Source organism: Sabethes cyaneus, chromosome 2, assembly GCF_943734655.1.
Source record: "Sabethes cyaneus chromosome 2, idSabCyanKW18_F2, whole genome shotgun sequence".
NCBI classification, from domain to species: domain Eukaryota; kingdom Metazoa; phylum Arthropoda; class Insecta; order Diptera; family Culicidae; genus Sabethes; species Sabethes cyaneus.
Window position 1 is genome coordinate 49,773,242 of NC_071354.1, and position 24,506 is coordinate 49,797,747.

Genomic DNA, 24,506 nt, shown 5'->3' on the forward strand with positions numbered 1-24,506 from the left:
AGGCTGTTTTTCTAAATATATTAAACCGATCTAACCAACAGACACATTGCCACTCCATTCCGATTCCTGATACATCATCCGAAAATCTCTCACGCGGTGTTAAGGCACTTGTCTATAGTAAGAAGAAACGAATTATGTCATTGCCCACAATTGAGTGAAGTTTGGGAATGCTAATACGCGGTACTCATTTTAAATTAAGTGATTATTTTATCGATCCAGATCAGTTTTGGTACAGGCGATGGCACCGATTAATATTTAATTTAAATTCAAAAACTGCTAAACGCGTCCGAACCTACACAACTGCCATCCCTGGTTTATCAAATACAACAAATGCATACGATGCATACAAACAAGATCACGAAGGAGAAGCGAGTTGACCGAAAACTTTTGTTGGCTACTAGGAGTGCACATATGCGCAATTACTTCATCTGTAACAAGCGAATAATTAACTGTACGGCAATGGCGAAAAATGTTTCCAAATATGCGTAGCCTAATAAATTGTAAATTATATTTAAATGATTATGTAATTATAAATATATTCTTTTGATTTAATTGGCTAGATAACCATCCAAATAACACTGCATGTAGTTCATGCAAACGGTAACAGCCATTGCCGTACACGTACAGCAACCATTACACTGTAATGAAACATTATTGAGTACCCCCCGAATATAAAAAGAGTATACTTAGCGTTGGCTTTCGAATTCGATTTAATTTTTCTCCATTTCCTGCCAGGGCAGTATCCGAAGTATATACTTTTACCCTCCTGAGTTAAATGGCACCAGAATTAACATTTCGCACACTTTTTGCACTATGAAAACGCTAAAAAAACGATTTTTTAAAGATATTTACACGACCGCTCAAATGTGCCGCCTAACATACAAGCAGTGATGTCAGAACCCTCGTTTCATATAGTTCAAGAGAAAACAAGAGAAAAATTATTTCTTCCTGGGGCGAAAAATCTTTAGTCTTTTTGCTTTATTGCATTTTTTTCTCCTTAACGCCTTCTTCTTGACTCCTGCTTTCCATTTTTTTGCAATTTGTCTCATTTATGCCTCTCTTTTTTACCTCAGTTTTACTTTCTTTTTGTCTCTTTTTGTTTTCATTCCACCACTTTACTAAATTTATTAGCACATTTTGCCCCCTTTTTGTCGCCTGTTTACCGCCTTTTCGGCTTATTTTTGACACCTTTTTGTTTTCTTTTGGGCTGCTTTTTGCTTTCTTCTGACCTCCTTTTTATTTTCTTCTGGCCCCTTTTTTACTTCCTGTATCTCTACTTTTAGCCTTCTTTTGCCACCTTTGTGCCAGTTTTTTGCCTCCTTTTTGCCTCCTTTTTACCTTCCTTTTTGTCACTATTTTGCCTCCTGTTTCCCTCTCCCTCTCCATCCCTCTTGCCTTCTTTTTGCCTCTATTTTGCATTCTTTTTTATCTCTTTGTGCCCTCTTCTTGTCTCCTGTTTGAAACTTTTTCCTTATTTTTCTTCTCATTTTACTTCCTTTTTATTTTCTGTATGCCTTATTTGTTGCTTCCTCTTTGTTTTCTTTTAACTTCTTTTTGTTTTAGTCTAGTACCCTTTTTGCCTCCTGTTTTCTTACCTTTTGCCTACTGTTTGCCTCCTATTACCTTCCTTTTTGATTTTTTTTGCCAATTTATTGCCTCTAGAGATGCCAATACCGGGGATATTTCGAAAACCGGTTTTTCGGTATTGATAAATTTTTTTCTCTTTTCAACGACGTATAGCAGTCGGCTTTTTACTTTTCTGTTGGGAAGAATAAATGCTTAATGCGAGAAATGAAGATTCAGGCAAACTGAAAATTCTTGATATTAGGCCAAAAATATAGACTTAGCGAAGGTGAGAGTCGAACTCACAGCTCCCAATCTCTAGTTGAGCGTGTTGTTTAACCAATTACACCACTAAGCCGTCTATACTCTGTGGTCTTATATCAAGGTTTTGTTATGACGCTTGCCTGATTCTATCATTCATTCGCACATTTATCCAGCGCGAATATATTTTTGTTGACTGTATGTATTGACTGTAAAAATATATTCGCGCTGGATAAATGTGCGAATGAATGATAGAATCAGGCAAGCGTCATAACAAAACCTTGATATAAGACCACAGAGTATAGACGGCTTAGTGGTGTAATTGGTTAAACAACACGCTCAACTAGAGATTGGGAGCTGTGAGTTCGACTCTCACCTTCGCTAAGTCTATATTTTTGGCCTAATATCAAGAATTTTCAGTTTGCCTGAATCTTCATTTCTCGCATTAAGCATTTATTCTTCCCAACAGAAAAGTAAAAAGCCGACTGCTATACGTCGTTGAAAAGAGAAAAAAGAAACAATACGTAGTGGATCCTCACACTACATGTAACCGCTGGCTCGAACGGTTATCGACTATCGTTGCTAAGCGCAAACCGAATAGCTATATGTCTATCAATCTGTGCGGTCACAACACATACAGTCAACAAAAATATATTCGCGCTGGATAAATGTGCGAATGAATGATAGAATCAGGCAAGCGTCATAACAAAACCTTGATATAAGACCACAGAGTATAGACGGCTTAGTGGTGTAATTGGTTAAACAACACGCTCAACTAGAGATTGGGAGCTGTGAGTTCGACTCTCACCTTCGCTAAGTCTATATTTTTGGCCTAATATCAAGAATTTTCAGTTTGCCTGAATCTTCATTTCTCGCATTAAGCATTTATTCTTCCCAACAGAAAAGGTATTGATAAATGTAATACCGGTAAAACCGGTAAAAAACCGGTAAAAGTTAATACTTAAAAACAACATTTACAAATTATATGATTTGAAGAAAATCTCTCTATTATCAATGGTACTCAATTACTTTTGACATAACTAATTGATCAGTTCATTAAAAAAATAATATTTAAGAACGCGAAGAGAATTAAAGTGTCATCTTAAATTTTAAAGAAAAAATCGAATTCAAATTCGAGAATTCGGTGTCCACAGAAAAAGGAAGTGCAATTCCCAGCGGTAAATTTGACATGTGACGTAGGAAAACCCTTGTTCAAGAACTTTCAATAAGCGGCTTTGATACTGACACTTATGATAAATTAATACTGACAATCCAGGCATCGCTTAAGTAAAGCGTATGCTTGTTTCTTAGATCGAACAGAGACGTTGGAAGCGATGATTAGAGCCCGTATCATTGGCTTAGCCCTGCCAACAGGCTATTCTAACTAAGCAAATTTTTATTCGTATTTCCGGAGTGATTCGCGATTAAGGCGCAACTAGCAAAATGTAAACAATGAGGAATACCACTGTGATACTTTGCAAGTACATTTTCAAGTCGTACACACTTAAACGATTCGGTAAAATTTTACCGAAATCTAAACAGCTGAACGTTCGGTAAAATTTTTTATTGCACCAAACATTACTAATGATCTGTAAACACCGATTGGCACCATCGCAATTGTTACCGAACGTTCAGCTGTTTAGATTTCGGTAAAATTTTACCGAATTCGGTGCTTTTTGTTAAGTGTGTAATTTAAATGAAAGTGACAAAAATCGGGTTTAATGACATAAATTGATGTAGAATAAAGCAATCTTATAGTTTCCCAACTATACTGCATTAAATCTGTGCATTCATGCTGATAATTTAAGTTTTTTATTTAAACCCCTTGAAATGAGCCTCAAAGCATTTTGACAATGAGATTCGCCCAGCCCTGTTTCGCCTTGTATTGGTTGTTTCATTTAATTTCGCCTGTTTACGTTCGCCTGTGTTTTGAAAACAACGCAGTTTCGCTGTTTACTATCGCCTGTTTACAAAACGATCTACAAATAAGCCTGTTACTTCATAACAAGCAAAGGGGCTAAACTGCAAATTGTCTGTGTTTAGATTAAACACTTCTATTGCCTATCACCAAAAACTTGTTTTAAATAATTCTATCGATTAAAACAGAAGAAAGGATTCTTGCTATGGATATTATCAGTCTTTTTAAGGCGATTAAACGATTTGTTGACATTTTACTAGTTGCGCCCCAATCGCCAATCACTCCGGATTTATATTTTTTGTACTAGCAACCGAACAAATTCTTCTTCCGTGGTGTGTTCAGACATTTCTCCAGAGTAATCCGTTAATTTTCACTGAAGATTTTCTGAACAGCTTCACTGTATATCGCACATTTCTTGTATTGCGCAATATTCTTAATTAATTGGCGCATTCAAGTATGAAATCCGACCTACTTTGCCCTTCGCAAAACGCTACGATCAAGAAGCATACGCCGCCGTTCTAAGCTGACAATGTACAAAACCCTTATTTAACCCGTAGTTCTTTACGGAGTTGAAGATGTGATATCGCTCACAGTGGAAATATGTGCCCTTGTCGTGTTTGACCAGAAGATGCTGCGGTTGATATTTGGCGGAGTACAAACTGAAAGCGAAGAGTGGCGGAAAAGTTTTATGAATCCCGAGCTGCATACACTTCTTGGAGAGATTGCTATCGTAAGCTGGCTAAAGTTAATAGGCTACGGTGTGTCGGACATATCGTAAAGATGCCGAATGACAGTGCGACAACAGCGGTTCTCAATAAGCCCTCCGGCACCCGGTGGGATCGACGTGCAAGATGGCTCGATCAGATCAAATGCGACTTGTGACTTCTTAGACGTCTGGGAAGTTGGCGACGAGTGGCCCATGGAGTGGACCGAGTTGAATGGAGACGATTGCTTAAAAAGCGCAAAGCACTCCGGCTCTATGCTGATGCTGATAGCGGTGGGGTATTTTGGAGCCCTTTGCCCTTTCCCTTTGGAAGAATTGCATAATTTAGTTAGAACCTACCATCATGAAATTTAGTTCGCCCTATAATTTAAAAGTTTTACCAGCGATTCAAGTTTCTTGAGTTGTTATTTGATCATACAAAAAATACCGAAAATACCGGTTTTCGATCGTGGAAAAACCGGCAATTCGGTATTGGAAAATAGCCCGGTAATACCGGTAAAACCGGTAAAGCATCCATGATTGCCTCCTTTTAGCTTCCTGCTTCCTGCATGTTTTGATGACCCCTATTTTTTGCATTTTACCTCATATATTCCTCCTTCTTACCTCAGTTTTACCTTCTTTTTGCCTCTTTGTTGTTTCCATTCTGTCACTTCATTACCTCCTTTGCGCCTTTTGCCTTCTTTTTGTCCCTGTTTGCCGCCTTTTGTACCTCCTTTTTACCTTTCTTTTTGCTTCCTTTTCAATTCTTTTTTGCCACCATCTTGCCTCCTATTTGCATCTCTCTCGCCTCCGTTTTATCTCCATTTTTACCATCTTTTTTATCTCCTTAATACCCTTTTCAGTCTTCTGTTTGCCAACGTTTTCTCTTTTTCCTCATTTTGTCTCCTTTTTACTTTCTGTTTACCTCATTTGTTACCACCTGTTTGCCTTCTTGCCACCTTCTTACCTCGATTTTGCCTCCTTTGCATCCCCTTTTGGCGTCTTTTATCCTATCTTTTGCTTCTATTATGCTCCTTTTTGCCTTTTTCGCCTCCTTTTGCCTCTCTTCACCTCCCTTTTGCTTTATACCCTTTTTTAACCTCTTTTTTACTTACACTTTTTCTTCCTTTTGCCCTTTTTTTGTCTCTCTTTGACTTTTTTTGTTTCCTTTTCCCTCTTTTTTCCGTTTTTTTTGCCTTCCTGCCTCCTTGCTTTCGTGCCTTTTCCGTACCCTCCCAATTAGTCTTGAGGTGCAACACTTTCAAGCCAGTCGTCGCATGTCTCGAAATGTTTGATCGGTTTCGAAATTGGAATAAAGTGCCCAAACTTTGCTTTGCCTGTTTCGGATATTAGCATTTTTCGGTTGTTTTTGGTTGCAGACTAGCCACAGTTAAAGATCAAAAGTCTCTTTTTAGTAGAATAAATTAGTAATTCCCGTTATATTTAATTTTCTAGTGTAATTAACAGATACAGAAAATTCAATATCATGGAAGTTAGAAATTGAATGCTAAAACAAAATTTTAAATAAACGTTGTTTTACATTTGTGAAGTGACAGTATTAGCTGTTAAGTAACCAGTAGTATCTAGCCAGATATTAAACTAGTGCTTTCCACACATTCTTCGACGACAAACGCATCAACAGGTCCAGCAATGAATCAATTGCATTAACGTTGCAATTCAATTAAACTAATCCTTAATTTCACGGTACATATTTGATATTCCTCAAGGCATCACTCACACTACCCGATGCAATGCTTCCTGGAAGCAATTTCCCGCTTGCGAGAACATACATTCGCTCGAGGACCACTTCGTTGAGCATCCCCGCCAGCTAGCGGAACGATGGAACGTCGTTTCCAAATTCTCCGATCAAGTTACGATGCTGCAACTGTACAATATAATATAATCTACTCACAGCCACAATTGTAGAGCGAACTTGCTTCCATACTTTCACCACACACACGGGGAGCATCATTTTCCATCATTACAGGAAGCAGTGCATAAACAAGAAAATAGGGTAAATTTACAATTGTTTCACAACTAAGATTATATGTATTTCGTTGGTTTAACAATACTTGTTGAGAAAACCACAAGTTCGGAACGCTGTTTTGGTGTTCTACCCTATGAGTGCCTAAAGTAACACTTGGTATATGTCTGGAACAGGCTGGAATGTTGGATTATTTCCTACCAACCACCACCAACTGTTGTGCTGCGGTGGAAAGAATACCAAACACTTGCAGCTTTTCTTACTTGCCCTCGAAGGCAACGGGAGGACGCGATGTACAAAGCATCGCCCAACCATACATACATTAGCATAAATCTCAGACACAACGCCCCGGGGTGATTCGTCGTCGTCCATACGATTGCAAATTAGAATTAAACCGCAACCACAAAGCTACTCAAAACACAGGTGGATGCAATGAAAATGTTTGGTGCTTTCAGTAATGCACTGTTGGGTTTCTGCTTTTTCAATTATTGCAGCGACAGGTCCAAATTTGCCACAAATACGTTCAAGTTATTCACTATCAAGTGATTTTAAAGTTCAATACTTGCCAAAATATTTACGGTAATCAAAAATATTTTTATTTTTTACCATAAAACTTCAATGGAGGTAAATTATACACAAAAACCTTTCTCAATTCTTCATCGCCGAAAATTCCGTTTTACTGCAACGTCCACAAAAACATTCTGATTTATTTTAGACCACTCTAGTTCTAGCACGTTATTTTGTGGCACATTTCGTCAAAATACTTGTTTATTAAAGTAATTAGTGCTGCTGAATAACGGAATGTGCAACATTCTCATTAATTTTAATTGGGTCCGTTATTTGAAGCTCCAAGTGCAACTTCAAGCGGTAACACTTTGGCTCTCCTTTTGCAATCCTTCTTCACAACAAGCTTGCCAATTCCAGACGGGATGGTTAAGCTTCTTTTCTAAGTAGCAATTATGATGCGGAAGAAGTAGGTACTTCTTACTTCCGGAAGTTAACAATTCACTTTCGCACCTAACCATTCACAAAAATATGTGCAAACCATAAACATGCTCTGACAATTACGGGAGATGAAAACTGCATCATGTAACAGATTTATTCAAATTAGCAACAGAAACCATCACCTCGGCTGTGATGGCTGTGGTTTGAAAATTTCACTAAGCATCTACTAGAAAACATACACAAACAAAAAGTTCTTTCGACAGGAAAACATCTTTTATCATCTGCATCAGCATCCTCTTGATAAAAGAGTCTAGTGAAAGCATTTGTTACGGGCTATTCGCACACCTGACGCATGATGATGTTGTCAATTTTCTATTTTTTATGTTCGGTGCGCATCAAAAAATTGTACAGACAAATTCTGGGAAAACTTTTTAACGACCCTAGCCCCGGTTCAGGCTTTCTTCCTCAACCGAACTGAGCTATAGCGTGAATTTCCACCCGAGCAAAGCGGTATACAGACCTAAAAAAGGAGGGACAGTTTTTTCCTTCTCCCAGAGTGGCAGACACTCGTTCTTTTTTCTTGAACCTGACTTAGACTTATCAGGCAGCCTTCTCGCTACGTGATGCTAAAAATATGAATTCTGTTGCTATCGCAGTCATGCGATAAGGTGGTGCTTTTTTACCTTTTTCCGCACGGTAACCGGAAGCTACAAGTTAGTGCAATTATTTTTCAATTAAGTGCCCACGCGTTATTGTTTTTTTTTTTTTTTGCATTCTGCACATGCGGTTTGGAAAAGCATACAGCAAAATGCACTTCCGTGGTACCTAATGTGTGTAATTAAAAGCTTCGGTGCAGAAAATGGGAAGCATGCTGAAGTTGCTCTGACGCAGAAGGACTCTTTTTGTTGCACTGCTTGCCACCTCTAGCTTTCAACGAGTGGTTCTGCTTTAATGGAATATCTTGCGATTTTTTTAGCATATTAATGTTGGCAATAATTTATTTATTTATAATCATATTTTTTTAATCGATCCAGTTACCTTCATTAATAAAGCACTGATCAATCAAAAAAGTTCCTACTTGTCAACTTGTGGCATTCGAATTGGTTTTTCGAGCGTACGGAAAAGGGATTATGTGTTACGATACGATTTTAATTTGCATAAATAATAAAAACGGATTTTTTACGTACCCAATGCTGAAAAATTCACCAGTTCACCAGTTCTTTTTCGTTTTTCGTTCGAACATGCCGGCACTAATTACGAAGACGCCACATCGTGACGAGACTGGTTATCATGATACGAATGAAAATTTGTTCCGTTTGATGTGCCATGTACGATGCCGATGGCGTACGGTGAATACATACGAGGAGTGAAGAAACCGCTAAATAATTTTCATAAACATCTCGGTTTCTTTTGTGGGAATTCTTTAAAAATAATTTTATTTTATTTTGGAGCAATGGAAGTTATAATGAAAAACAACTTTGAGCAGTTATGAGTGATGATTCGCTGTTGGTCAGACTTTCAGAAACATTTAATATTTAAAAATTAATGACAGGAAACATAATTAACACATAATTAACTACGGAGAACAATGTTCCAGTCTACCAGACGTTGCACATGACCTTGCCAATGCACTAGACCACTTCTACTGCTTCTCAGAGCCACTTGTTTTTCCGGAACACTTTGGCCCGAGGCTTTCCTTCTGGCGCGTTGCGACATCATGTGGGTCTGTAGCAATGTAGGAAAATGTTGATTGCTTCTTGCAGTATTCCCCCTCTGAGGGTAAATTTCTTTTGAAGGACGAATCGCCCCGCAAGACCGTTCGACCGTGCATGGAAGGGAGAGAGTTTGAGGTAAAGAATGGCGATTTTTTATGATGGTGGAAGATCAAACAGTATCCCAGTTAGCACCAACTCGTATATCAATGTACGAAAATTATCGTAAATATCTCCTAACAAATTCGAAATTGTAACTAAAGCTGGATAAAGTGGGACCAAGTTGATTTCCTATCGTATATAATGATAATAACTGAGGTACATACGATTTTCAGCACAAAATCGTATAGTAGTACGGAGCGACTTGATCGGATATTATCGTATATAAATACTTATAAAGTCGCAAGGCTCAAAATTATTCGTAATCACGTATATCCTCTCCAAAATAGTACGGATATGGCAATTTTGAGCTTCAAATACGATTTACTAGCATGGTATATCTGTACGTAATGCTGAATTTTATCTTTTTTATACATATGAAAATGTTAGCTGGGATTAGCATCCGTCCATGGGGCCGACGCGGTGTTGTTGAGATAAAGTCGTGGCCAGGGTTTCTCCGGAGATGGCTCAAGATTCGTTTTACGATCCGTCTTCGTCACACTGGAACATTCGTTACACGCTTGCAACAGCTTTTCTAATCGAGAATAAAACTAAGGTAAAACTAGGTAAAACTAAACGTTCGTTGTTCGTCAAGCAGCCATCCGTGATAGAGAGGGACTAACGACACTGGAAGAACTCTTAAGTGTGGTCTTTTGTTGATAGACCACGTGGTGTTACCGCACGAATCGCCTGTTGTAGGAGCTCATCTTTACGGTTCTTGGTATCAACGGTCTTGAACGAAGCTGGCTGAGCTTCCAGGGACTGGGTTATAATTCTGCACATGATGCTCTCGCGCTCAACGTTGGCGACAATAAGCATTGCTCATCCGGACGAACATGGGGATTAATAAAGTGAGAGAGCAGGTCTGTATATCTGAAACTTCGAGGTGCGATGCTGGTCTAACAAACCTCCGGTGAGGTGCTTCTTTGAGTCAGTAGGATCGTTACACTAGCCCCATAATTGTCCTATACTCTATTAACCGACTGCGAAGTCGGTCGATAAAGAAGAGTAATGTCTTAAAAGACGGTTATGTCCAAGGCATTTAGAATAGAGACTAGGCAAGACGGTCAAACGACTATTGACTATCTGGCATCAATTTTTTTCCAACCTTCAGCAATTGATCTATGAGGTACCGAGGAACCCGATCAACCTTATGCTAAAACCAACATTAAATATTACATCTATAATATATTAAAGAACTATTTGCGTCACATCATCAAAAAATATTACAAGAATGCACCATACTGCTTCCAACAAGATTCTGCACCATCTCACCAGGCGAAAGCTACACATACTTGGTGTGAGGACAATTTTCCGGGTTTTATTTCTTCGAAACTGTGTCTGGCTCTTCGCCTGATTTGACCCATCTTGACCTTTATGCATGGAACTAAGGAGCACCAACGGATTGACTGTGGATACTTTCAAGCAACGTTTGGAGAAGATTTGGGATTAAATGCCTTAGGATATTGTTCGAGCCAGCTGTTACGCTTTTCAACAACGATTGCAACTGGTAATTAAAGCAAAGAGAAAAAGATTTATATCAGACTAATTTAAGATAGATGTTATGGATATACTTTACACGAAATACACTTAAAATTAAAATTTATGCAAGCGTCTTATTTTTGTGACCAGCGTCTAATTATGTACAGATAACTTTAAAACGGATTACAGGAGGTGGTGAATACGATCGACATTTGTCATTTCGATCTGAAAGTGGCGCCAGGAAGTCGGTCGTGTAAAGAGTATGCCTCAGGAAGAACGGCTTTCTCTTGGGTTAAATTGGACAAAGCAAATGGCTTGGCAACGCTAAAATGAACGTTTGTCCTTTGTTGTTTCAGCGGCCAGCCGAAACAACGTAACTGAACAAACGCGACGACAGCAGACGTCACCAAGGCAGTTAATGTCGTTCCCACCAAGAAAAGCACCAGTGTCTCAATAATAGACCAACGTCGCAGACCATCCGATAGAATAAAAATTGATAGAAATTGTAGTTGTAGAACTCAACTGTAGCAAACCAGCTACGGGCGATCGACACACGAACGTTAGGCATACAGAATTTAGGCACACGGACGTTAGGCATAATTTACAAAACATCGCTTTTCTATGAATCCACACTTGAGCCAATCATCGCTACTTCACAATACAATAAGAACCGGGGCCACGAATTTAATATAAATACATTACGCATAATGCTGTTTGGCAGCATTATGCCGTAAAACATTGGCATAAACATCCCAAGCAGCAAAGTGAGTTTTATTGTGCTCTTATTGTGGTCTTCAAGACCAATTTTGGTCTTAAATCCATCATAAGAGTGTAACAAAACACAAATTGTTACTTGGGATAACGGACCATCTGGAAGGAAAGCATTTGGCATAATTTCGTAAAAAATATTTTGTGGCTCCAAATGACCGAATTTCAACAAATGTCACAGGAGCCCGAAACACGAAAGGCCTAATCTTGGCTGGATCTCGCGGAAAACTATCTTCGGCCCTTTTTAATTCAGGCATTTGCGTTTCGGTCATTTTCGATTCCATAAGATTTACTATACCATTTGTTATTTTGGACCTTTTGCAACACGAACTGAGCTTTAGCAGTCCCCGTATAGGATGTTGCGCCTTTTCAAGATAAGAGCAAATACACTACGATGCCAATTCAGCAAGATTTATTTTCATCAAGATATTCAGGTCCTCCAAGGGCCTAAGCGATAAATCCCGTCCTCTACTACATGCATGCACGCCACCGCACGATTCGTTCTGAAGACTAACGTCAGATTCCCCTTGAAAATCAGCTTAGGGAACCTGTTTGTAGAAGCTCGTAACTTTTTTCAATTGGCACGCAATCTACTCAGTTCCCAACCTTGCCGTGCTGAATGGTGAAGTTTCACTTCACGAGACGAGATCGGGAGAAAGTTTTATGGTTAACTCGGTGGCTTTTGCGCCACTCCACCGGTCGTGTGTTTGCCCGACTATTATTTTGAGAACTCTCCAGGGACGACTCGCACGGCTCAACTGCAGACTCAACGGACGAATTTCTGAACGGAAACGCACAAAGGGAATTTATCGCTATTTGAATTTAAAAAAACGTAGCTTCGGTGTGTGAGTTTATTCTATCGTTTAGAGTTAACTTATCGAATGCGATTTATAGTTCGTATGGCCGCTAAACGGAATTATGGCGGTATACCAGCAAAAGACAAATTTTCGTGTGCACAACTTTCAACTCAAGTTAACTTTAGCCTAGCTTTATTGTTCGTTCGAATTGCACATTACTCTTGCACAGGCAACACTATTCAGGGAGGGTTTCCACCTACCTGCGCGCAGGGTTTTGTAGTAGTCGACGACGGCGGCCTGGTGCGATCCGGGTAGACCACCGAACCTTCAGTGGCGTTTGACGTTGCCAGTCGGCGCTGCTTGAGACGGTGGGCGTGTGGTCTGTTCGTGTGCTAAATGGTCGAACTAAAGTTGCGGAGGGTGGCGTGGTTGGACAGATAGCTATCGACTTGTATCAACGAGAGTGTTCACGACGACGCAATTGTCGCGTGATTCCCGGGCAGTCTTCCGCAAGGGCTGAACGTACTCGCTGACGGCCCTCGCGTACTAAGATTCCGCTGCCGACCGCCGCGAATGAAATGAACCCTTGCTTCGGACTCGGTACCTCGGTGCGCAATTGGCGACGCACGAAACGAGGACCGACTCTCGGACTTCGACCCACGAAAGGTTGTAACGTAAATGGTTGGGTCGGAAACCACGAGCGGCAATTGACGACCGCCGTGAAAATTTCGCAACGGATTGAGCGAACTTACCAACGCCTCCGTTTGGCTACCCCTCAGGGCGGACCTTTTATTAGCACACGAACTCAAACGAAGAAATGGCCGAACGTAGAAACCCAGAATAAAACGCCCGTTGGACGAGCGCTTATTCTGCTATAAACCGTATTAAGAATACGGACGCCAGTCAAAATTCTGCTTACGCACCACCAAACTTTTTAAAAAAAATTGAATAGCACTAGCTCGATTCCTTTGAATCTATTCACTATAAAATTGAACTTAAATGTGCGTCTCTACGCAGTTAGATCCGTTGCGAAAATGTCCGCTTCCATCTCGCTCCCTTTCTTTTAAACGACTTCCCGTTCAATTGTTCTCAATTGAATTTCGGGTTTTAATTTAAATATGGCTACTTAAATCTACCGATCTAAATCGCGAGATTTTAACGTATTTTTTAGTACTCATAGGAATATATTTTCCGCCTCTAGGAGTAGCCGGGACTCAAACCATTTGGGTGGCATTCTCATGCTCAGCCAAGACATGAACCGTTAGGTTTATAGCTAAATACTATCGATCTCATATTTTAAATTTTAAATAAATTATCAAACAAAAAAAACTTATTTTTTCCGGCACAACGTTACAGCCTGATCAGAAATCTAATTTACATTGAAGTAATAGGTAAAACTAGGTGGCTAAAGAAGAATATTAAAGCATACAACGTTTGGTATAAATGAAATTAGAAAATAAAGGGTGTCCAGAATCAAAATGCACAATTTTGAAAGGGCTGTAACTATTTATCGTTTGGGTATTTTTTGAGACGAGGAGTGACAATTCGTACCAGACTTTTAGACCATTTTAGACCAGCCGCTGATTGGACGAATTGGACTGATTTGCACATATGAAAAAACACAAAAAGCGCACTCAGTAGTGCTGACAACAACAACAGATTCATGATTTTTGATAACACTGCTAGGCAATTTTGCCAAAAAAACTGATCTGGCAAGCAATTTGATCGTGTAGAAAGCGGAGGACTCCATTTGTGACTGAATCTCAATCCCCGGAACGCATCGGTACTGCAACCAATTGAAAATTACAGGACCATCCCGAAGCAAATACTTCGGAACCATTGTAAGGAAGTAAAATCGGCGAAAGATATGAAGAAAAAATGGATTTCCACCCAAAACTTGACAGAAAACACACTTCTCCACACTTAACAGAAAGAAATCTAGGGTATGTTGCTACTTCTTCGTAATTGCCTAACGGGTGGCAACTAAAATTTTAAAATTTTTTCGCGGCCCTTATGCTCGACAACAAACGAACTCAGAGAGAAATGAGAGTATGAATGTGTTAGTTCTCTCTCTCTCCTCTTTTTGTTAATATATTTTGTTTTGTTTATGCTTGCCCAGTTTTGCTAAAAATGGTGTCGCAACAAGAAGCATTTCGGGAGCGCGTTGTATACTTCTACGAACTGCAACAGAAATCTCGGCAAAAAGTATACGGTACAACATTTAAAAAGCAAATATGTTGCGGCTTCGACTGTTGCACAACAACTATTCGCAAGCAAGGCAGTGGAAGACCAGCCAAAATTATGGACGCAGAAGGACAGTCTCTTTCCCGTTTCTTCAACAAGCCCTCTGATTTGGCTATCAACTAAGATGCACCAGACGAATGTTTAAAGAAAATTTTGATCCCGTTTCTACAAAAACATCATACAGATGGTGTTTTGGCCAGATAGAACATCATCGCATTACGCCAAAAAAACACAATCGTTCCTGAGTAGTCTGCCCAAAAACCACGACCCGAAAAATCTGTCTCAGTGCGCCCAATCAAAGATTTCTTCGGGATTTTGAGTTCCTTGGTGTACAAAAATAACTGGAGAGCCTCTTCTTTATGTATCTTTGTCTTTTTTGACAGCTTGAGAAAAAAATTCCAAAATTTTAGTTGCCACCCGTAACACCCAATGCCAAATTAGTTGTTTCCTAATATTTTAGTTTGTTCACAATCATACGCGATCAATCAAAGTGAGCTGAGATCGATTTAAAATGATTTTTTTTGTTAAAGAAATCCTAGCAGCCGAATTTCTTATGTTTTTTTCGTGCACGAAGAAAAAAATGTCGACTGATCGTTTCAGTTTCCGTCATTCATATAATAAAAATAACTCACGCAACACATTGTCCTTGTTCTGCAGCCAGGACAACTTGCATGACCAGCAGAAATTTTTACAGATTAACGTTTGTCATGCTGGCGTACACAAATACATGCAGGCTAATTTCGTAAACATTGTTGAAATTTTTAGTTCAGACGATGAAAATTTTTGATGAACGGATTTTGAAACGGTACGACGAATTTAAGAAATAAAGTCAGTTGCGTAATTTTAATAGAATGATTTAATAATCGCGATTTAATAATAATAATAATTTAATTTAATTGTTAGTGATTTAGTGAATCGGAAGAATAAGAGTGTTTGAGTCAAATCAGCACAAGAACTTTTAGAGTATTCGTTATATCCATCCAACAAATGATGAAAATTAGTGTGGCTTTACTTACTACGACGGGAATTAGAAATAAACCCTAATTGCACAATTTTATATTTAAACTAGAACAAAACCGCCAATAATGGAACAAGATTGAGTAACACTCAAACTAAATTAAAACAAAATTGAAGTAATAAACGAAACAAACACAATTTAAATGAAATTCCTACAAAAGTCAATATTATTTAAAGAAAAAAAAGTGAAAAGTCATAGAATGTGACTTTAAATATAATTATACTGGTTTGGTCGAATAACGTTCATAAAATCTATAAGCCTATCAAAAATAATTAATAATAGACAACACACATGACTGGAAATTGAGAGTTGTGGGTTCGAGTCCCATTTTCGCTAACTTAATTTCTAGCCTAATATTAGAATTTTTCAGTTTATCCAATTTTTTATTTTTCTCATCAAGAATCTACTCTTTAAAGAAAGAAAACTGAACCTTACTGCTATAGAATAGAGTCAATAAAAAGAAAAGAGATATTAATTAAAATATATTTCAAAATAAACCTCTCCAAGAGAAACAAACTTTCCAATAAAGAACATATCGCCAAAAAAACACTAGAAACTTAGAGTGACTATATACAGAGTGGCGACAAGTCATCCCAAATGTATGCAATGCGGTTTATCCAAGGTTTTTCTTTCTCTTTCCTGCATACGCGTTGGATAGGTCGTCTGCTCGATTGGAATGACACTGACAGATAATTATCATTCCAATTTTGACATTATCGCCACTCTGTATATAGTCACTCTATAGAAACTCAGCATCAGTGGTAAATTTTTTTATCAGTCCTTGAACCGATATGAGAAGATAAATATAACTAAATATAACGTTTAAGACCTTGAATTAAATTAAAAGAGCCACTGGGACGGTTTAATAGTCTTCTTTCGCGGCAGTTGATTTTGAGATATTCACCATCGTAAACATATTGAACCTGACTTTTATTTTTAATGACTAAGACACAGGTTCGCAGGCTGAACTGTTTCGCTTCAGACGCATTCTAATTATTTATTTTACAGTATTACCCATAGCTCATAATGTTATAATTTAATGTTTTCTGCTAATCCCTTCTCCTACATATATGAATAAATGCTGAAGTAATTGAAGTTATTACATAATAAACAACCAAACCGAATTCGAATAGATACGGATGCGATATAGCGCATAGACTAAATTGGTGGGTTACTGTTTTTCGCGACGTTAAGAAGTTACTTAATTAATCGTAGATACTTCTGCAAAAAGTCTAGGTTTTTCTGTTTCCAATCGATGCTTTTGATGGTTTCCAAAGAATTCCTAAAATGACACAATAAGTTTTTAGTAATAAAACATAAGATAATGGAACACTTTCTTTACCATATATTCCGTCCAGCATACACTCTCATAACAGGTGTCGGAAAACCGTTAAAATTAGTTGCAAAAGTCATACCATAAGCTCCGATATTCTCGAACAGCACATACTCCCCAATGCTATGCTCAGGAAAATCTACATTCTCACAGATAATATCGGTGGCATCACAAGTCGGCCCCCAAACCGTTGATTTTAAACATTGCTTATCGCGCTTCTGCTTAGTTATAACAGGCATAACACGTTGCAGGTCATTAATCGCTCGCAAACTAACCCAATCGAAAAGCGTGCCATAAACACCATCATTCAGATAGTACATCACATGGCAGATCCTGTCATCATCCGTAGGATCTCTGATTATCTTCATTCCCTGAATAACCGTAAGCAATCGAACTGCGGACGCCACGTAATACCTTCCCGGTTCAGCAATCACTTGGATCTCATCTAAATTTGGGAAAAACTCATCCAGAGCGTTGTTCACTGCTAAGGCAAACTCATCGATTGGTTTTTCTGCGTCGCCAGGAAATCCTCCTCCAAGATCCAATAACGTAAATTCGAACCCAATCGTCTTGGCATAATCAAACAGAACTTTAGCTGCACTGATTGCCCTGAAAAAGCTATCTGCATCCAAACTGCCACAGCCCACATGAAAACTTATTCCAACCACCGTGAGATTCAATGCTTTTGCTTTCCGAAGCAATTTAGGGCCGTCCAAATGGGCATCGCAACCAAACTTCTTACCCAACGGGACCAACGCTTTATCCGAGTCGTGTCGAATTCGCAAAACCAGTCGAGCGTCCGGATAGACCTCCGCAATCTTCACCAGTTCCAACTCGTTGTCGAATGTCATCATGCTTACTGCTTTGGCTTTAGCATACCGAAGAGATTCCTTTGATTTAATCGGATGCGCGTAGATAATCCTTGAGCGAGGATTCACACCCATTTCCATTACACGGTCAATTTCCCCCTTGGAGGCACAATCGAATCCAGTCCCCAATGCAGCCAGCGTTTCCAAAATTGCTCGATCATCATTGCACTTCACCGCGTAGAACGGTCTGACTCGCGGCAGCTGTCGCAACCAATTCAGATGTTTCCGCACAATGTCATCCAAAAAGAGCACGTGAAACGGGTTTTCCGCAGCCGGTGTTGCTAAGATTCCCTCAATTACCTCCTCTATTGAACTGGTTTCCTCCAGTAAAGTGAACGTACGCGTACGCACCTCCGACTCTGACACACCATTGGAGCACATGTTGTTAGTAATTGAACGGCTTGTTGTAGACTGATCATGAAATTGGTCTGAACTGGCACAAGAAACTGATTATATACTTATATACCTCGATAACATTATTCAGAGATTGACAGGGCGCGTCTTACCGACCGGCCGCCCGCGGCTGTCCGTTAACAATTGTAGAACAAAACAAGCTGAGAGTGGCACTCGTCTCGATGGATGATCATAATTGGGTTTTGTTTTTTAAATCGAAATCAGTTCGGGAACTAAGCGGTAGGGCAAGGAACATACTGATATTTTTTGTCTTATCTTCCAGTGAAGCTGTGACCGACAAGTGGACATCTCGCGTCTCTATTGATTGCAACAAGAATAAGGTTGGCATATTTCCTAAATAGTGAAGTCTTCTGCGAGAACTGTACCACTAACGAGGAGCGAGTGCAAATTGTTTAAATGCAAATCTATACTTGTGTTGTATTGTGTTGTATGATAAGTCAATTAGTGCATGCCCAATTTCTCTACTAGCAATTTGAAATGCGTGTGATTTTATGTCTTTTTAACCCACCTGACGTGGCGGCTGGCAGCTGATTCACACTGAATAAAACTGCCGGAGATAACATAAGCCCGCAGCGTTGAAATGTCTGTTTTTTATTTAAGCCGAATCATCGTCCCAACAATGTGTTAATAAAATAACTCACGATATCGTCATAAATCCCCCAATACCCAAAAGCTCAGCAAACGTCCCTTCTGGAAAGCAAACAATCAATCCACTACTGGTCCGCAAAAATGCAACGCCAGTGACTGACAACAGATGCTTCTGCCCGTAGTGCCGTATCCGGTCCATGTCCTTGCGCTAAAAGTCGACCGACCGGAAAACAAAAGGAAAAATATTGTTTCCAGCCGGGGCTCATAGAAAATTAAAACATCAATTTGTACTGCAGTGCAGTCCAACCCGGCAGATGGAATGGAAAGAGGCGCGCGAATAAGCAGCTTGAATGGTGAATGCTGCTAATCTCAACGGAGCATTACCGCTCACTTTTCCCCCGCCGTCTGCCATCGTTTCTTAACGGAAGCGACACTTCCGTGATTCACAACGAGTGGCGGAACATTATAGGCTGATTAAACGTAATTTAGTAGCTTTCAGACCGTTCGTATCGAGACGAAGACATGATTTCTTTACGTTAGAACACGTTGATGCGATTATGTTGGAAGCGTCTGTTGATTGATTACAATTATTGAAGCATGCATTTAATCGCTGCTTCTGCTGCACCGTATCTTATAGGATGAAAGGAATTAATTGCTGCTAAATAGACAATATTGAGTTCGACAAACAATGGAAGTACTTTCTCTTCTTGTCTTCAAAAAAATTCCTCGGCTCGACGACGTCAATTATCGTATCATAACCACCGATCGGCAAAAGTACAGTGAGGCACATCGGGCCACGGGATTTACTTTCTCTATAAATATTGAATGCAAAACATCTCATGGTGACTGCAGATGTCCGGGATTTTTAACTTAATCATTCGGTGTTTTTGCGATAAGCTATTATAATTTGTAGACCCTATAGCATAAAGCATACCGACAATGTTAAAGATGAAAGACAGTTTTGGGGATTTTTCTAAATTGTCGTACAGGTTACGCTGGAAACTTTTTACAATTTTTTCCTGGCTAGCTCAAATGGAAATTTTCCGATGTTTTCGGTTATGACCAAAAATCTAACTATCGCTCCTATTACGTTATTGCTCGTTACTACGGTCATAACTCGGAACGAAAAATAATACTATCGTGAATTATTACCCACTAAAAGATAAATATTGGGGAACAAGAAGAACATATTTTAAGAAATTTTATTTTTAAGCATCTTAGTTACATTAAATCTCGCAAAAATTCTCGGTTACGAGATAATTCAGTAGAAACTTTTTTGCATATTTTCATACCCGCAGACTTTTATGCGTAGATTTTCTCTGTAAAGTTGAATTATTTTCCTACAAGACTGTCTTGAGCAGTATTTAGATTGCAGTGCACAGAGTGAGTTGAAAAATTGAGTTAAAATCAAGCAATAACAATCTATTTATATAAGAGGCTTATGTCTGTACCGAAAACCAGGTGTCTGACACGACGTCATCGGTAACTAAAACAGATACCTGACAGGACGTCATGCTTTCGTAGCAATGGGTTGTATTCTCAGTCACCTCACTGGTTGACTGCTGGACTGCTCGATTGCACAACTGGTTGACTAAACTGCTTGACTGGACTGGTCGATTAGACTGCTCGATTTGATTGCTCGACTGGACTGAACTGCTCGACTGAACTGTTCGATACGACTGCTCGACAAAACTGCTCGGCTGGACTACTCGACTCAACTGCTTGACTCGACTGCTCGAATGAACTGCTTGACTCAACTACTCGATTGGACTATTCGAATCGGCTGCTCGACTTAACTGCTCAACTCGATTGCTCGATTCAACTGCTCGACTAGACTACTCGATTTAATTGCACGACTCAACTGACAGCTTGATTCAACTGCTCGATTAGACTTTTCGACTTAACTGCTCGACTTAGCCACTCAACCCCACTGCTCGACTCAACTGCTTGACTTAACTGTTCGATTCGACAGCTCGTCTTAACTGCTCAATTCAACTGCTCGACTGAACTACTCGACTTAACTGCTCGACTCAACTGTTCGACTTAACTGCTTGACCCGACTGCCCGACTAGACTACTCGATTCAACTGCTCGACCGGACTACTCGACTTAACAGCTCGATTAAACTGCTAGAGTGGACTGCTTGATTAAATAGCCCAACTCGACTGCTCGACTCAACTGCTCTGCAACTGCAACTGACTGAACAGCTTGATTTAACTGCGCGACTCAACTGCTTGACTTCTGTTTGATTCGACAGCTTGCCCTAACTGCTCGATTAAACTGCTCGACTCAACTGCTCGACTGGATTATTCGACTCGAATGCTCGACTCGACTGCTAGAATGAACTGATCGACTCAACTGTTTGACTTAACCGCTAGACCCGACTGATTGACTTAACCATTCGATTGGACTGCTCGACTCAAGTGCACGACTAGACTACTCGATTCAACTGCTCGACTGGGCTACTCGACTTAACTGCTCGACTGGACTGCTCGACTGGACTGCTCGATTTACCTGCTCGACTTGACTGCTCAATTCAATCACTCGATTCAACTGCTCGACTCGACTGCTTGCCTCAACTGCTCGACCGGAATGCTTGACTGAACAGCTTGATTTAACTGCTCGACTAGACTGCTCGTTTTGACTGCTCGACTTGACTGTTCGATGCGACTGCTCGACCCAAGTGCTTGACTCGATTGCTTGATTCGACTGCTCGACTCGCCTGGTCAACTCGATTGCTTGTCGCGATATCATATAGTTGGTGTTAAATCAGACCGGACCAAATAGCAAAATTTTAAAAAATGAATTAATGATAGCAAAGGATCAAGAATTTGCTAAACAGCATTTTACTCTAATCAGACTACATGAACGTTGCAAACAACCAGAAGTTTTTATTCAGTAATAAAATCCAATACGACCATAGAAACTATTTGTTTTAGTTTCCAGCTTTGACTCTTTTATGTACATCTTAGAGCTATATTATGCAATATAAGAACTCAAAGAACTAATACAAAGATCAAACATCTTCGCAAACACTGGCCAATGGAGTGTATCCGCAGTTTTCTGAATTCTGAACAAACATTTATATTTTCCGGATCGTAAGATTCGGGCTCAACTAGTTTGTATATAAGAAGCTTGTCTGTAGCCAAAATCTGGTCTCTGACAGGATGTCGTAAGAGGCTTATCGCTAACTAAAAACAGGCCCCTGACAGGACGTCATGCTTTCGTAGCAATGGGTTCTATTTTCAATCACCTCACTAATCGACTGCTGGACTGCTCGATTGTTCAAATTGTCGATTAGACTGCTCGAGTGGACTGGTCGACTAGACTACCCGGTTTGATTGCTCAACTGAACTGATCGACTGGGCGTTCGATTCGACTGCTCGATTATACTGATCGACTTGACTGGTTGACTGAACAGCTCGATTGACTGGACTACTCGACTTAACTGCTTGATCCGACTACTCGACTTGCTACTCCACCCGACTGCCCGATTGAACTGGACTGTTTTGTTAGACTGCTCGACTTGACAGATCGACTCAACTGCTTAACTGGACGGTTTGATTCAACTGCTTGATTTGACTGCTCGACTCGACTGCACTGCCCTACTGCTCGATACAACTTTTGGACTAGATAACTCGATTAAGCTACTCGATTTACTACTCGACCCGACTGCTCGACTGGACAGCTCGATTCAACTACTTGACTAGACTACTCGATTCAACTGCTCGACAGGACTATTCGACTCAACTGTTAGATTCAACTGCTCGACTTGATTGCTCGAACAAATTGACTGAACTACTAGACTTAACTACCCGACTAAACTCGATTCGACTACCGTGTACCCCCGCTACCTTTGAGAGGATGGCGGAAACGTATATCGGCCTGAAAGCTGAAGCCAAACGGATTGGACTTGTCATTAATGTATCGAAAACAAAATACATGAAAGGAAGAGGTTCTAGAGAAGTGAATGCTGACCTCCCTCCCCGGAGTCATTTAGACGGTGATGAAATCGAGGTGGTAGAAGAGTTCGTGTATCTGGGCTCACTGATTACCGCAGACAACGACACCAGCAGAGAAATACAAAGACGTATTATGGCAGGAAATCGTGCCTACTTTGGACTCCGTAGGACGCTGCGATGGAACAAAATTCGTCACCGCACGAAGTTAACAATCTACAAGACGCTGATTAGACCGGTAGTCCTTTACGGCCATGAGACATGTACTATGCTCGTGAAGGACCAACGCGTCCTTAGTGTTTTCGAACGGAAGGTGTTGCGCACCAACTACGGCGGAGTGCTGATGGAAGACGGAACGTGGAGGAGGCGAATGAACCATGAATTGCATCAGCTGCTTAGGGAACCACCCATCGCTCACACCACAAAAATCGGTCGCCTGCGATGGGCTGGGCATGTCGTGACGATGTCGGACGACTGCCCGGTTAAAAACTTTCTCAATAACGATCCGACTGGAACGAGACGGCGGGGCGCGCAGCGAGCAAGACGGATCGATCAAGTGGAAGGCGACCTGCGGACCCTACGTAGACTACGTGGCTGGCGAATTGCGGCCATGGACCAAGTGGAATGGAGACGACTTCTTCGTACAGCAGAGGAAACCACGGCCTGGAGCTGATTAAGTGGTAAGTGATATCCTCGCTGGAATGACCTTCCTTAATCTGAACATTTTTAATCTGAACCCCGTTGGTATGAATGCGTTCACATTAAAAACTAATTAAGCGTCATACACAATCGACGGTTAAATTGACCGGGCAAATTGAAAAAAAGCAGAAAAACTTAATACGTTTTCTCTTGCTCTGCAGCTTTGGCCATATAGTTCATATGCAACTTATTTCTCTCCAGCACTCAAAATAGACTATTTTAGTTGATACTGTCGAGCCATGGATGTTCGGAATTCGAGCATATTCGACATGTTTTCAAAATGTTTGGTTTCGTCAAATCAAAACAACAAGGTCATAGGGTGCACGCCTTCCGCGTATGTGAAAGTGAATAGAGTTACCAAATATTCAGATTAAATGAATTCGCCTGATCTGAATGAGGTGTTTTTCATATTAGCGGGGGTTGAGTGTATTCAGCTTCTTGACTTGAATACTTTACTAAACTGCTCGACCAGACTAGTTGATTCAATTGCTCGACTGGAGTACTCGACTCAACTGCTCGATTCGACTATTCGTATCGGATGCTCGACTCGACTGCTCGATTAGACTACTCGATTTAACTGCTCGACTTGACAGCTAGACTCATTTGGACTGCTTGACTGAACAGCTTGATTCAACTGCTCGACCAGATACAATGAACTGATTTCAGCATGCATTCGCGCATTCACGGCTGTTGAAAAATACTTTGAGTTTGATGACCCGACTAGGCATTTTTTGAAAAGAATTTGGTTGCTAGTAATAGGGAATTAGTCATAGATAATAGCACTGACGAACTGACATCCAAGCTAGGGTGCTGAACCTGTGTAAATTTTTGTAATGGCCGTTTCTCGTTCACGTTCAAATAGCTGCTCGATTTCGGCAGTTTTGGCGATTCGTTAGCCAGCGGCGCCACTAGTATTCACATTTGTGTTGATGGGTGTAAAAAAAGATTTCTCCAAGTCTTCTCGCATTTACAGGAAATCCCATTATGACTTATCAAAATACGGGTGAAACACAACCGAAAACATTGCTCTCTTTCTCTTTTCCTAGCACAAAGCCGGCGTAAGTATCAGCAGCAATGTCAACGAGAATATG

The 24,506-nt window shown here is 40.2% G+C and overlaps 1 protein-coding gene across 1 annotated transcript; it reads right to left on the reverse strand.

Annotated features, from left to right (window-relative positions):
- Nucleotides 1–16,751: 16,751 nt before the first annotated feature.
- LOC128735400 (ornithine decarboxylase-like) lies at nucleotides 16,752–18,137 on the reverse strand. Its single transcript, XM_053829885.1, has 2 exons — nucleotides 16,897–18,137; nucleotides 16,752–16,836 (listed from the first exon to the last, which is right to left on the reverse strand). Exons 1-2 carry the CDS (start codon nucleotides 18,135–18,137, stop codon nucleotides 16,752–16,754), a joined length of 1,326 nt encoding a protein of 441 aa, XP_053685860.1.
- Nucleotides 18,138–24,506: the final 6,369 nt, after the last annotated feature.

What these genes read in the sequence shown, in the direction of transcription:
- LOC128735400 (XM_053829885.1), bottom strand. Translation starts at nt 18,137, where the DNA reads ATGTGCTCCAATGGTGTGTCAGAGTCGGAGGTGCGTACGCGTACGTTC. An exon ending in TATGCTGGACGGAATATATG is followed by an intron (nt 16,837 to 16,896) that starts GTAAAGAAAGTG and finishes GTGTCATTTTAG; the next exon opens with GAATTCTTTGGAAACCATCA.